The sequence below is a fragment of the Ictidomys tridecemlineatus genome, chromosome 7, assembly GCF_052094955.1.
Source record: "Ictidomys tridecemlineatus isolate mIctTri1 chromosome 7, mIctTri1.hap1, whole genome shotgun sequence".
In the NCBI taxonomy this organism is placed as follows: domain Eukaryota; kingdom Metazoa; phylum Chordata; class Mammalia; order Rodentia; family Sciuridae; genus Ictidomys; species Ictidomys tridecemlineatus.
This window is the reverse complement of record NC_135483.1, coordinates 44,056,534-44,071,993: the sequence shown is the minus strand read 5'-3', so window position 1 is coordinate 44,071,993 and position 15,460 is coordinate 44,056,534. Positions and strand designations below refer to the sequence as shown.

The 15,460-nt window shown below is 37.7% G+C and overlaps 1 protein-coding gene across 1 annotated transcript in view; it reads left to right on the top strand.

Moving 5' to 3' along the window:
• Window positions 1–1,037: 1,037 nt before the first annotated feature.
• Decr1 (2,4-dienoyl-CoA reductase 1) overlaps window positions 1,038–15,460 on the top strand; it is a 36,725-nt gene continuing 22,302 nt past the window's right edge. The window contains exons 1-2 of the mRNA XM_005328638.5: window positions 1,038–1,422; window positions 15,222–15,424. Coding sequence (XP_005328695.1) covers window positions 1,354–1,422; window positions 15,222–15,424 — 272 coding nt within the window. The 5' untranslated portion in view covers window positions 1,038–1,353. The remainder of the gene's footprint in view (window positions 1,423–15,221; window positions 15,425–15,460) is intronic.

The window sequence follows — 15,460 nt, the reverse complement described above, 5'->3', positions numbered from 1 at the left end:
AAAGAATGATAAATTAAAATACCCCAAATTTAATTTGGCTGACTACTGGAAGCCTTACCAATAACATAAACAGTCAATTAGCACATACTTTGTATGATTATGTTATTTTCAATGAAAAACATGAGAAGAGATCACTTTTTACTGCAATGTGAACTGCAGATCAACTAAAAGATGGTGACACCCAAGCTCACAGAAATAGCCAAAGGAAGTGGCTATGAAATTATCAAAGTAATATAATATGTACTACAGTTAATTTTATGCAGCTGTGATTTCAAACTGAATCTTTACTGCTTTTTCATTTCTATTGACTACAAGTGGCACCATGTATGGTCCATGTTTGCACGCCTATTTTAACAAATTTTAATTTTAAAAATAGATTTGTGAGAGGGGTGGGAGGGGAAGGGAGAGGGCAGTGGGTAATTAAAGATGGCTGAATGTGATGATCATTATTATCCAAAGTACATGTATGAGGACACGAATTAGTGTGAGTATACTGTGTATACAATCAGAGATATCAAAAATTGAGCTCTATATATGTAATAAAGAGTTGTAATACATTCTGCTGATCTATATAAATAAAAAATATGTAAATAAAAGTAGATTTATGCACATTTTATGATAGGACATGATAAAATGGACTTAGCTACGTGTATTTTATGCATTCATGATACATGTAACTTTAAATTTTTTCAATATTTCTACGTTCCGTAATTTGCGAAGTCCCCCGACCCCCAAGGTCCAAGTCTCAAAAATAGGGAAAAAAAATTTGCGGGGCGGAGGGCGAGTAAATGGATCCGTGCAGTTCAAACCCCTGTTCTTCCAGGGTTGATCTTTGCATTTTTATTTGTGTTCCTTTGGTCCGGGAGGTCCAAGCAAGGCTGCATTTCGGCGATAGGCGGCGGTGTGCCCTGCAAGGTTGCCGCCGCTTCCCGCTAGGAAAAGGAAGCCTTGTTTTAAATCTGAGATACTATTCTGCTGCTACTATGTGAGTTAGCGCGACCTCGACAACGAACTTAAACGTGCCCTTAAGGAACAGACTTAAATTACCCAGAAGGGTGTTGGCACTGGGGTGGGCAACGGGGGTGTGTCGCGCGTTTGTGCAATTTTGCAAACCCTCCTACGGCGCCGGGGTCGGTCCACCCACAACAGGGGCGCCGAAACCGCTATTCCCGCTCGACAAAACGCTCTGGGTCCAGGCGGCGGGGAGAAAGTGTCCAGGAGGCCCCAAGGTCGTGTCCTCAGGGGCCGGCGCCTCAGGGACCGCGGGCCTCGGCCCCGGCCCAGCCCCCGGAACTTAGTTCCCCGGCCCGCCCCGGAGCCCCGCAGTCTTCCGGCCGGAGTTCTGCAGGTGACATGGCTTTTCCGGGCCGTGTGTTCTTTGGTCGGGCGTCCCAGCTGCCCTGTGGCCTCGGCCCCCGGCGGGTAAGGCGGCGCCGGAGGGGCTGAGGGTCCGGCTGCTCCCTGCGAGCGCCCTGCTGGAGGCTGCCTCGGAGGAGGCGGCCGGGACGCGCGGAGCCAGGACAAGGGCGCAGGGAGGCGCGCGGAAAGAGGACGTGTAGGTGCCAGGGCTGGAGCTGCGTGCCCAGTGAGGGACCCGGCGGTGGTCACAGTCCCCTTTCAGATAGGAAGGCTGTGAGCATAGGTGGATAGGGAGGGACGTGGTTTTCAAGTTTTCACAATTCCTGCACGTTTCAGAGCTGCGTGTAAATAGGTAGAAAGAGGCAGGGAAGGGCACATCCACCTTGAGTGAGGGAGGGCCGTGATGGGGAATGGTTCCCAGAGGGAGCATTGATGTTATCATCATCAGAACTCTTCACTACCCCCTCCCCTCGGTCCGAAAAAGAACCCAGGCCTGGCTCCTGCTAGGCAGAAACTCTACAGAGATCCGTTTAAGTGTTAATTTAAGTGAGTTCGTCATCAATACTGCCTATCAAAAAAATACAGAGACGAATCTGCCATCAAGGGACTTTTGTTTGGATTGTAATCCACTTGCACAGACGGGGTGACTGGTATGTCCATAGAACCAAGGAGGTTTTTTAAAAAAAATATTTTTTAAATTGTCGGTGGACCTTTATTTTATTAATTTATTTATATGTGGTGCTGAGAATCGAATCCAGTGCCTCACATATGCTAGGCAAGTGCTCTACCACTGAGCCACAACCCCAGCCCCAAGAAGTTTTATTAGAACAGAGAAATCTCATACCCGAGAGTTATTTTGGAAGAAAGTTCATTGGCACCTTCCCTACTTTCAGTAGTTGGCTGGCTCCGATTTGTAGTGGTTAAATGTGGTCTTAAGGTCATAGCTGGCATTTCTGTAGTTAATTTTTAAGAAAATAATAATAACCTTAAAGATCCGGCAGCTTGTTTTCTTGGATTGGTTCTGTGATACAGTTCCTGGAGCAGGTATTTTTGAGCAAAGGGTGTCCTTTTCTTAACTGCTTGCCCCTCAATCCATTTTAGTGGAATGTGACAGAAATGGCTCCACATTGTATAGTGAATTTTCACAAAGCAAATTCACATAAAGATGAAACAAACTAAACCTAAACTATATATAGACCCCTTCTTGGAGTTAAATCTGGGAGAGGGGCACCTCATAATGTAGAAAAGTTAACCTATCAACTGTTAAGCTCCCCGCCCCTTTTAAATCAGTTTGACAGAGAGGACAGCTATAGTGTTTTCTTTAGAAAAATATGGGCAACAGTGGTACCAGATATGAACACAGGAATGGATATAGTGATTCTCTCAAGTTAGAGAACTTTTAAAAAGAGATTTGTGCATGTCTATGGGTTTGCTGATACTATATACTCTTTCTGTAGAGAGGAAGTTATAGACAATTGTGGGAAAGAAAAAGCAAAAAACTATTTTCTTACTCTTCTAAGAACTGTTCATTTGAAATCTACAACAGTTCTGATATAAAAGTTTTAGTTTTTTTTTTTTTAACACAAACCACTAATCTTAATAATAAGGTCAGTTAGGCCATACCCCAGTTCCTCTGAAACAAGTAGACAGCACAGTTTGAGAAGAAGAAAATGGACTCATTTGAAAATTAATTATAACCTGACTATTTACTAAATTCCTTTGCTTAAGAGAAGTGGAAGTTTTGAGGTATGGGGTTTGAGGCCAGAGAGCCCCCTGTTAATATGGTTTTCCCCTTTTTGGCACATGGAGGTTGTAGTTTGAATTTCTAGTAGAAGAAAAAAGTCTTAACATCTGTGAAGTGGGAGTTTGTTCCAGGGAACATCATGTTTTTGAGGGCAAATACAAGTTGTTAGAATTAAAACCCCTATTTGAATACTTTTGTTACCATAACCAACAGAAATGTTTCATGTATCATAAAACCTATTTGTGAAATGCTATATTAGATTGTGCCTTTAGCTAGTAGGCCGAAATTAAAAAACATTTATTGAGAATAGGCTCTGTTGCTTACCTTGTGCTATGTCTTGGGGATGAAGTAATTAAAAAAATATGAACCCTGTTCTCAATTTCTTTTGGTTTCCCTGAAGAAGACAGACACAAATTTAAAACATGAAAAACAGATGTGGTGACACACATCTGTAATCCCAGTGACTTGGGAGGCTGTCAGGAGTATCACTAGTTCGAGGTTCAACAATTTAGTGAGACCCTGTCTCAAAGGGCTGGGGGTATAGCTCAGTGGTAGAGCACTTGTTTAGCATTTGCAAGGCCCTTGATTCAGTCCCCAGTGCTACAACAAAATAAAACACAACAACAACAACAAAAAAAAAAAAAAAAAAAAGAAGAGAAAGGGAAACATCTGATCTTGGAAGAAGCATTTCCTATCCTTCCCTCACTCCACATTGGAGAGTATCTAGTTTCATGGGAGCATTGTTTTGGGTGTATTTTTAATCTGACTCATGAAGAAAGAGGAGGAGTAGCCAGTGAGAGAGGCGTGAGAAAGTTCTAGGTCAGTGAGTAGCCTGTGTGGAGGCCTCAAATAGAGGTTATCAGTAGAGTAAGGAGGGAGGGGTTAGAGACATGTTAGTGAGCAGCCTGCTGGCCACATGGATGTGTCAGAGTTTTGTTCCGAAGCTAAGGAATTGAGAATTAGAGTGGAGGTAGATTGTCACACCTGGGTGATTGTCCATGCATCAACTGAGGAATGATAATCGCTGTGGGGAGACTTGATGTGGAAGGATGTTTAGGAGGTATGTTGAGAGAACTTCGTTGAAAGCAGGAGCTGGGGAGAAAGGTGGGGCTGAGGAAGTGATATGATCCCATCACAGTTGTAAGTAGGAAGGTGATTTCATTAGGGAGACCAGAAGTCAAACAAAAGTGATGAGGACCTGAACCAAGGGCAGTATTAAAGCTACTTAAGACTAAAATGATCTGGAATGATAGTTTGAATGTGTGGTATGTGGTAAAGCCCAGATTTCTGTTGTTGGCCCTTGAGCTAAGGATTGACTGTGCCACAATCCAAGAGGGCATTCAAGGGGGAGTTGGGTAGAGGAGAGGAGTAAGTGATGTCAGTCTCAAAATGTCAACAAGTGCTGGGACGCCTAAACCATCCTATACATTCTGTCTGGGAGTGTCAGAGGGCGACAGAACTCTGAGCTGGGTTTGAATGATGAACGTGGGAGTGATGGTGGGGAGTGATTCATGAAAGATAGGCAGGTAGGAAACTGGTGGAAACCTGAGCACTTTTTGTCCTGAGAATAAATTTCAAATAGGATGAGGCAGGAGAGAAGGGCAAGAGCCAGGTCCTGACAACTTGGAATGCTTGTGAAGCTGAGGAATCTGCACTTTATACAGCTCTGGGAGCCATGGGAGAATACTAAGGAGAGAACTAACATGGTTACATTTTGAGTTCCCTGGAGATCAGCATTGTGGGTAGGCTGGGGTAAGCAGAGACTACAGGCAGGAGACTGGTTAAAAGAAGACACCGAGTAGGTCCTTAGTATTTATGAATGGTGTGAGATATGGGCTTTGAAATCAGGCAGTGGATAGAGAGGAAAGATGCTGTGTCCTAAAAGCAGTGACAGAACTGAGCTTTCACAAGCGCCGGAATGAGGAACCCTGATTTTTTTTCTCTGTTACAAAACTGGCTTAGGGCCTGCCTGCCTGCCTTCTTTCCTTCCTTACAGTAGTGGTCTTTTACTGAGTCATTAAAATACCACAAGTTGGTTTCATAACCCAGGGCCTTATACAGAAACAGGATGACTGTTAGATCTTGTCACTCTGCTGAACTGTTCAGGAACATACATATTGACGAGAATTTCCTGAAATCCTTGTTTTTAACTGTTGGGGTTTGCTGAATCAAAGCAGCTGAATTTGAAACAAGTTCAGTATCATTTCCTTCAAGGAATCACTCTTCTTTCTGGGCTTGTCCTTATCTAAATCCTATGTATATATTTTTACCCAAGCAAGTTCAGATTCCAAGAAGAGACCCATTCTCCTGAATAATAGTGCTGATGGAGAAGTGAGCATACACAGGCCTCATCTTGTCATGGAAGCCCAGTTGCCCCCTGGATCATGTTCAGTATGTGGCTACAGACAGTGTGAACAGTAATCAGTTCCTTTCTGTTTCTCCATCATTTGTCAGCACGGAGCTTCATTTTTTTCCAAGAAGATTGAGTTCTGTATTGATGTCCCTCTGGACTGTTCTTTAGGATTCTTCATGGTTAATGTGCATCTCTTCTGAGTGATGTCTGCAGGCTGATTGCTGAGAGTGGTCTTCATTCTTGTGACAGATATGGCAAAGAGCCCAGATGCAGCATTACTAGTCCAGAACTCTATCCTCAATCCTCCAATGTGGGTCTTCTCATATCAATCCAGTTATTTTAGTTACAGTGCCATCCTGAGCTCTTCTCTTATTACTTCTAGTATTTGGTCAAGCTAATTTTCAGGTTCAATGTATGGCTGTGTTGTCTCTATTTCTAATGCTTTCAGTATCTCTTACCTAACTAATGCCTCCTGTCTGATGGGACTCTATTCCTCTTCTTACCTCAGTTAAGTCTCTTTCTAGAACCCAGAGGCAATGCAGAAGTAGCAGAGGTACTGAGGTGATGTTGACACAGGCAGAAAAAGCTTTCACAGTTGAATGGCCTTGACCTTTTCAGTAAACAAATAAACTGACCTATTTATCCATTTTCAGTCAAATTAGGTCAAAGTATAGTTAGGTTGGGCCTTTAAAGTAAGAAGAAAGATTTGAACCAGGCAATGTTAGGTGTAGGGTAATTTATTACATCCTCATTTTCCTGAGCCTTCTCATTTGCAAGTAATTTTATTTGCCACTTCTAATGATAGGATCCCGATTAAGGCCATCATCATCTCTTGCCTGGCCTGTTACACAAATGGTTTAGTCTCCCTGATTCTAACCTTTCCCCCTTGTCCCCATTCTCAACACAACATCCAGAAAAATTCTCTAAATAAAAGCTTAAGGCAGATTATATTAATACTCTGCTCAAAATTTTGTAGACTTTATTGTCAGCTCAGAGCAAAAGTGAAAGTCTGTTTAGGGGCTGACTCAGCCTTGGTGATCCAGTCCCCTTTGCCTCACTGTCCTCTTCTCCTCCCACTGACTCTCCTACTCACGCCATGCTGGCCTCCTGCCATTCCTCCAAATACTAAACTTCTTCCTAAGGGCCTTTGCTACATACTCTTCCCTTTGCCTGAAATTGAGTGACTCATCCCCCTCCACCTTCGGGTCTTTGCTCAAATGTCACATCAGTGAGGCCTTCGCTGACCACCTTATTTAAAGTAGCAATGCTCTGCCTCTATTCCATACTTTATTTTTCTCTGCAGTACCAATCAACGTTTAATATACTATATGTTTCATGTAATTTGTTCATCCCTTGTCCTCCCAAATATAAACTCACTAAAGAGTGACTGTTGTATCTGTTTCATTCACTGCTGTATTGTCATTGCTTAGAACAGGGTCTGGGGCATTGTAAATGCCTAAAACTTGCTCAGAATAAATAATTGAATGAACTGTATACCCAATCATAATGTCACACTTATCTTTAATGCTTTTTCATATAAACAAACTCCCAAATCAAAACAAACCCTTTGCAAAAGCAGGAGTTCTGATTTTGGGCTCAAAAAGAGAGTCGCATTAGTTTTAGCTATGGAATAGGAGATCAAATGAAAGGCAGAGAAGTGAAGATCCCAGTTGAATATTTCAAATTGCCTTCTAATTTACTGATTTCATCTCTTTTCATTGTGTAGTGTTAGGAAACATCTATTTGGTCTGTATCTAACTGCAGATAAATAAGAACTGTAATAAAAGTGGGAAGTATACCCTGTAGCAACAGAGTATCCACTTTTTCAAGGACTCATGTTCCCTGTTATAAGATGTATCATTACTCAAAAATGTAATTTCTATCTTGCTACCGGCAATTGCATGATTCAGCCTAGCCATGGAGTCCAGTGAGGCATTTTCTTTTATATTTGCTCAGCCTTACCTTCAAGTTGCTGTGGTAACGAGGTCTGTGGCAACGAGGTCTGTAGACAGAAGCTCAGACACCAGTGGCCTCTGTGCAGTGCGCTGCATTAAGTTAAGGAATGGGTAGACATGCTCAAGCAATCCACACAGACACAGATCTCCAGCTTAATGTGGCCTCTGGTGAGCTGTGGGTTTGGTAGAGTTTGGGTACTTCAGTTCTTCAACCTTTGCTACTGGCATTTGGGGTGAGACAATTCTATTGGAGTATCCTTTTCTGCAGTGAAAAATCCAGTAGAGTGTCCTACCTAGCTGCCTCTTGTATTTCTGGATACCTCCTGCCAAGAACTACATGCACCATTTAAGCTGGGATAGTTTTAGAAGGCTTAGTATGTGCAGGAAATACATGAGGTGCTTTGGCAGTACAAAGATGTAAGTTTTTAAAATTCATCCTTTGAAAACTATGGTTATCCAGTATTTACCAACTGACATTTTTATATTACAGCTAAGGTCCAGCTTGTAAAGCTCTTGGGATAGGAATTCGAGTCAATAAATTCGACTTAAAAATATTTGATCTAAACTGACAGATACCTTGAACCCTCTCCCCCAAAAGAAATGAAATTATTTCATTGTCTATTATAAAGCTCACATTCAAGTATGAATATAGAGTACTTACACTTGAAGTAAGGCATATGTCCTTATGAAACTGATTCTATGCCATTTTTCTTCTTCCTATAACTTTGTTTTTTTCTATGTCCTTCATGTATTGTGTGCTTGCATGTATGATTCAGTTTTGTGTTAACTGTTTTAATGGCATTAATTAATGAGTATATGGAACATTAAAATTGTATCAAAGGATTATATCAAAGGATTGTCAATATAGTAAGTACTTCTCCTAAGAAGATACTACAATAAATAGTTTCTTACGGATTCTTCCAACAAATTTTGCATATTTATCAACATATGTACAAAAATACTCTCATTTTTTAAAAAGCCACACAAATGGGAGCATGTGATATATATTTCTCTATCTTGAATTTTTCACTTAACACATAATGTCTCACATTATTGGTATTCAACAAATGTTTGATGAGTGAGTGAATCAACATAACAAGGTTTACATTTGGCATGTAAGTTCTCTCTCCTTTTAGTAGGTAATAGATCCATGTTTTAATGAACATCTTTGGGTATTTTGATTTTGTTGTATTCCATATCAATTTTAGGTATTTAGACAATCTTTGCGGAAGCCCATTTGGAATTTTGATAGAGATATCATTGAATCTTCTGGGGAAGAATTTCCCTTTACACAAAATGAAGTTTTCCAGTACATAAACACAGGCTTTTTCATTTATTTAATTTTTATTTCTTTAATTTTTTAAAATGATGTTTTATAGTTTTTAGCTAACAAGTATTGCATTTCTTTTATTAGATTTGTTAGATTTTATTGTAAATAGAATTTCTTTATTTCATTTTCTTTTCTTTCTTTCTTTTTTTTTTTTTTTTTTTTCTGCTTTGCTGGGATCAAACCCAGAGTCTCCTGTGTTAGGTAAGTGCTCTACCTTCCCTCACCCCCAACCAGCCACTTAATGTATCTTCAAACAGAGCTTCTTCTCCCACCTCTCCCAAATGAGTCCATCTGTGAGTAAATTCCTTAATGTGGAGCTACTGAATAAAAGTGTATTTATATATTTATATTTAATATAATTTTATATATTCAATATTTTGATAAATGTTGCCAAATCGACCTTGAAAGAACTTACCACAATTCATATCAAAGAGTGTAAGAGTGGCATTACTAAGCTGTTTCTTGTGTTATGTATTATGAAATTTTGAACTTTAATCAGTTTGGTAAGAGAAAACTGATATCTTTCTTTGTTTATACAAGCTTATTCACTTATAAATATGGTTGTATGTATATTCTTTCTGTGGGCTACCTTTTTAAAGCCCATTTTTCTATTTGCTTTTGACTTAATAATATGCATACAAATAGATTCTGTTTTACTTTTCTTGGGTATAAGCTCACAGTTAAGATACCATAATTGATGGTCATTGGAAGTGACTTCTAATTTTTAAAAACAAGTGGCAAAGAGCTGGATTGTATTGTATATTTATGTAAGACTACATGTGTGCACCCAAGCACTTTTGAATGGAATTGGAGCATGGTCAACAGTGTTACATCTAATAAAATAAACATTTATTGAATGCCTAATTGGAGCCAGATCCCTGCTATAGTGCTGAATGAAGTACTGTTCCGTCTTCCTGAGTCCTCACAGTCTAGTGTGGAAGTCTGGCGCCTGATGGAGGGAGGGGTTCATTTACCTCCTTTTTTTTTTTTTTTTTTTTGTACTGAGGATTGAACTCAGGGATACTAGACCACTGAGCTACATCCTCAGCTCTATCTTATATTTCATTTAGAGACAGGGTCTCACTGAGTTGTTTAGCACCTCACTTTTGCTGAGACTGGCTTTGAACTTGTGGTCCTTCTGCCTCAGCCTCCTGAGCTACTGGGATTACAGGCATAGGCCACCATGCCTAGCTCATTTACTAATTTTAATTGAGGAGGCACCTGTTTAAAAGTGTCAAGGAAGATGTTGACATTTTTGCCTTGTTTGGAAGCTGATTCTGCTAGGCTGAAGAGAAAGCAGGAGCAAAGGCCAGAAAGTGAAAATACTTGATAAGTTTTGGGAGTGCTGAGGAATTAGTAAGTCTGTGAGGTAGAACAGGTAGGAAGCTAGGCTGAGGCCATATTGTACAACGGTTTGAATGCTAGGGTCAATAATTTGACTTTTTCTTTTTGATTCTGGAGGACATCAGTGTGTTTGAGGGATTGGATTTTAATATGGAGACTTCATCAAAAGAGATGATGATGATGGTGGTGGTGGTAATAGTGGTGGTGGTAAAACAGCTAAGTTAATGCTTATTTAAATATGAACTTAGTTTCACAACTTACATGTAAGAGTCTTTTACTATATAAGTTTTTACAGATTTGAAACTGGATTTTCTAAAATATATATCTTAATATTTTTACAGAAATCTGTTTTATATGAAATTTCAGAAACTTACATATAGTGCCAAAACAAAATAACCCCCTCCAACACACAAATAAAAATCCTGCCCCCCTCTTCTTTTGTACTGCTTCTTGGGTTTTGTTTAAACAAAGGGTTCTATACTCAAAATACCTCAGGTTTGTAAAGTTTCTGTAAATGAAAGCCACCCAGTAAAAGGGCTTACTGTCCCTATGTGAGTCAGGGCCAAAAAGAGCCTAGGTCTGTCCCAAGAGGCAGGCAGGTTGGGCTGAATCATGTAAGAAGTTGGACCCAACTTCTGGTTTTTGTGAATTCACCCAATATCTAAATGATGACTTAAAATTCCAAATTAGGTCTTATAAAACACATTTGGCCTAGGATCACCAATATACTTTTAGATTTTGACTCTAGACATTTTATACTAGTCCAAATCCTTAAATAATTTAGGTGTGACTCTCATTGACAACAGTTTTTATCCTCCAGGGAAGAGATAAGGTCAAGACTGTTAGAACTGCCATTTTGAGGATTAGAAGCTGGTTGTGGCTCATTAGTTTAGGTGTAATTTAGCAATATATGAAGGAGGAAGATATTGTTTATGTAAAGTGGGAAGCTGACGAGTTTGGAGGTGGGGTGTACCAGGGGTAGTTAACCTTCTTGAGGCAGATTATAGCTTCTAACACTGAAAAATAAATCTGTATTGTCAAAATTGGAGGACTTCAGAGAGTTTTAAGAATTTTAGGTCACCAAAGATCTCTAGAGAAATCAATCTTGATAGAAAAGGTGTTATTTCCATTTTCAGAAACAATTTATTTCTAAACAACTTGTGTTTAGAAAAACTACAAAGCAAGATATGAAAAATCTTTCAAAGCCTGTATTGTATCCGCTTTTTAAAAAATAATTCAAAGGAAATGACCAAGTACGATTACTATTATTCAGAATATTTCTTTGTAGAAATATGAGTGTATACAATGTGATCTTGTGAGACCTGAGAATCTCTATGTATTTCAGTGCTGATATGGAGCAACTAACCTTGATCAGGCCAAGGGATGGCTGAATTTATATTCACATATATGCTATGAGTGGTCAGAGGGTAATGTGAATTAAAATAGTATATCAGGGTGTTTTTTTTTCACTTTTGGATTGGTAAAGTGATGAAGTCATAAGATCAGTATTGATCAGATCAAAAAAGATAGGTAAGATCTTGTTATACAATAATCTGTTATAGATATTTATTGGGAATTATTATTATCAAATGTGATGTTTTACTTTTTTAAGCTTTCCCCTAGCAGTTAGGAGGTTGAAAAAAATGTTTTTAAATATCTTCTTTAGTTATTTTTAATAAAGCCTCCCATATAATTTCCTCCACAAACTAAGTAAAAAATATTCATGGTAGAGCCTTTGGAAAATTAGAATACATTTTTTTCGTTATTATTAGGTAGTGACAAATTTACCAGCCTACTCGTGCAAACTTCCTGATTCATCATCATAATGCAGTAATTCTGGAGGTGGGTGGCAGCCTTAGGTAAAACTGCCATTTAGGTAGAAAAAGATTATTATAGGTTGCTTGGGATTATCAAATGTTGGCAAAAGGATTCCAAAATAAAAAAAGCTTTGTCAATATGAAGTTAAAAGAAATATGACTGGCATGGAACATAACCAGATTTGTCAATTTATCTTCAATTTTTTTACATACATTCTCAAATTTTATCTCTCAATAACATTTTTCATGATTATGAATTCAAATAATACTTGATAGATTTTTGTAAGTATTTAAAACCAACCAAACTGAAATAAAAATTAAATAATTATCCATAATTCCATTACTTATAGATAATAACTATAAAGGATAGACTCTGAAGTCAGATCTTAGATTTGGATCACGTAAATTACTTTTTTCTTTAATTTGTTCTTATTATACATGATAGTAGAATGCATTTTGACACATCATTTATAAATGGAGTATAACTTCTTATTGTTTTGGTTGTATATGATGTAGATACACCAGTTGTGTAATCATATGTGCACATAGGATAATAACATCCAATTCATTCTGCTATTGTTCCTACCACCATACTCCCTCCCTTTCCTTTACTCCCCTCTGTCTAGTCCAAAATACCTCTATTCTTCCCTAGCTCCCTGGCCCTTTTTGTGAATTAGCATCTGAATATCGGAGAAAACATTAAGCCTTTGTTTCTTTGGGATTGACTAATTTTGCTAAGTATAATATTCTCCATTTCCATTCATTTACCAGCTAATGCCATAATTTCATTCTTCTTTAAGGATGAGTAATATTCCATCATTTATATATATCACAATTTCTGTATCCATTCATCTGTTGAAGGGCACGTAGGTTGGTTCTGGAGTTTAGCTATTGTGCATTGAACTGCTATAAACATTGATGTGACTGTGTCACTATAGTGTACTGATTTTAAGTCCTTTGGTTATAAACTGAGTAGTGGGATAACTGGGTCAAATGATGGTTTTATTCCAAATTTTCTAAGAAAACTCTATACTGCTTTCTATAGTGGTTGCACCAGTTTGCAGTCCCACCAACAATGTATGAGTGTACCTTTTCCCCCACATCCTTGCCAACATTTATTATTGCTTGAATTCTTGATGATTGCCATTCTGACTGGAGTGAGATGGAATCTCAGTGTATTTGTATTTCTCTAATTGCTAGAGATGTTGAACATTTTTTCATATATTTATTGATCAATTGTATTTCTTCTGTGATGTGTCTGTTCATTTCCTTAGCTCATTTATTTATTGGGTATTTGGTTTTTGGTGTTAAGTTTTTTGAGTTCTTTATATATCCTGGAGATTAATGCTCTATCTGAGGGGCATGTGATAAAGACTTTCTCCCATTCTGTAGGCTCTGTCTTCACATTATTGGTGGATCATATAAAGTACTTAGTGTGTAAGTACTTTATAAATAAGTAGAACTATATAAATGAGTAGTGAAGTACTTATTATTATTTGTCTATAAAAATATACTACATGATCTTTCTGTGCTTTAGTTTCCCCATCTATAAAATGAGAATGGCAACAGAATTTAGTATATGAAGTAAAGGAAGAGGGAAGGGAAGTAAAGGGGGGAGGAAAGTCTAAAAGACCTTGGTAGATGGTAAATATTCAGTCTACTGCTTTCTGCTGTTATTTTCTTCTAGTCTTTTTTTTTTCCTGAGCATTTGGTTTTATTTAAGAATATACACTGTATTTTTCTTTTTTTACTCAATTACATCATAAACATTTTATGTAATTTCCAGTTGACAAACAACCTTACTCTAAATCATTGATCATATTTCTGATTATTTCTTTAGGGTAAGTTTCTGGATATCCTGGATCAACTGATGGCAGCTTATTTAGCTTATAGGAATACTCTAGCAGGAAAAGATGAGATTCTGGAGTTTTGACCTTGTGATTGTTTTCCTGATGGGGGAATATTACATACCTCCCATATGTGATTATTAAGTAGGAGCTCAGAGACTAGATAGAAGCAACATACAAGGTGGTTATTAAAGGAGGGCTCCAGAGTCTGTCAGCCCATGTTTGAATCTTAGTCCTTCACTTGCTCAATATTTTTAATCTGTTTGAGCCCTTCCTTTAAATGGGATTAAAAAAAATAACTATTTCATGTGATAGTTGTAGTGATTAGGTAGTTTAATATCTGACCCTGGCATATGGTAACCACTTAATGAATGGTAGCTCCTGTTGTTTGTTATGTTAAACTCTTACAATGTGTTTTTATAATTAACTGTGAGAGAATATCAGTGGTTTTCAAATGTAATGTGATTATAAATTTCTGTTCTAAATTTATTGGTTAGAAAAAAACAAAATAGAGGCATTTGATATAATTAGCATTAAAGAATTTTAAAATAATTTTCTTCAGTAATTAAAAAATGAAGTGTGATATTTATCCAAATTATTCTTTTTATTTTATTTTATTTTTTTGTTAGTGGGGATTGAACCTAGGGCCTTATGCATGTAAGGCAATCACTCTACCAACAGAACTATAGCCCCAGTCCCCAAATTATTCTTTTTAAAAATAAAAATGTTTTATATCAGTTTCTAAAGTAAAATTTAAGCAAAACACCTGCAAATAATAATGTTCATATGTATAGAACATATAGAGCATACTATATATATATATATATATATATATATATATATATATACTATAGTCATAGTTATTTCAGTTATATTTACCTCCTTTTTTGTTTTTGTACTGGGGATTGAACTCAGCGATACTAGACCACTGAGCTACATCCCCAGCTCTATTTTATATTTCATTTAGAAACAGGGTCTCACTGAGTTGTTTAGCACCTCACTTTTGCTGAGACTGGCTTTGAACTTGTGGTCTTTCTGCCTCAGCCTCCTGAGCTGCTGGGATTACAGGCATAGGCCACCATGCCTTGCTCATTTACTAATTTTAATTGAGGAGGCACCTGTTTAAAAGTGTCAAGGAAGAGAGTTCTTTTATTCCCATCTTATAGACGAAGAAAATTAAGCACAGAAAGGTTAAATAAATTTCTGTTGACTATATGACTAGGGAGAAAATTTCACACTATTTAGTCTATAGTTCTAGAACCCATGTTTTTTAACCCCTTCATATATTACTTAGTACTCAAAAAGAAACAGAATAATAATTGATTAAATATAATAATCATGTTTGCAGCACATTTGTATTAATCCAAGAACTTAATTAATATTAAATTCAAGAATAAATTTTAAATATCTCTTGTGCAAATTTATGTCTGCAGTTCAATTTGTTTCATTTTGTTTTTTTTTTTTCCTTTTAGTTTTTCAGTTATGGAACAAAAATATTATATCAAAGCATGGAAGCTTCACAGTCTAAATTCTTTCCTCCCCTTCAAAAAGTGATGCTGCCACCTAATAGCTTTCAAGGAAAAGTGGCGTTCATTACTGGAGGAGGTACTGGCCTTGGAAAAGCCATGACAACTTTTCTGTCCAGCCTGGGTGCTCAATGTGTGATAGCCAGCAGGTAAGTCAGTCACAGCCCTTCACTTCAAAGTCTGGT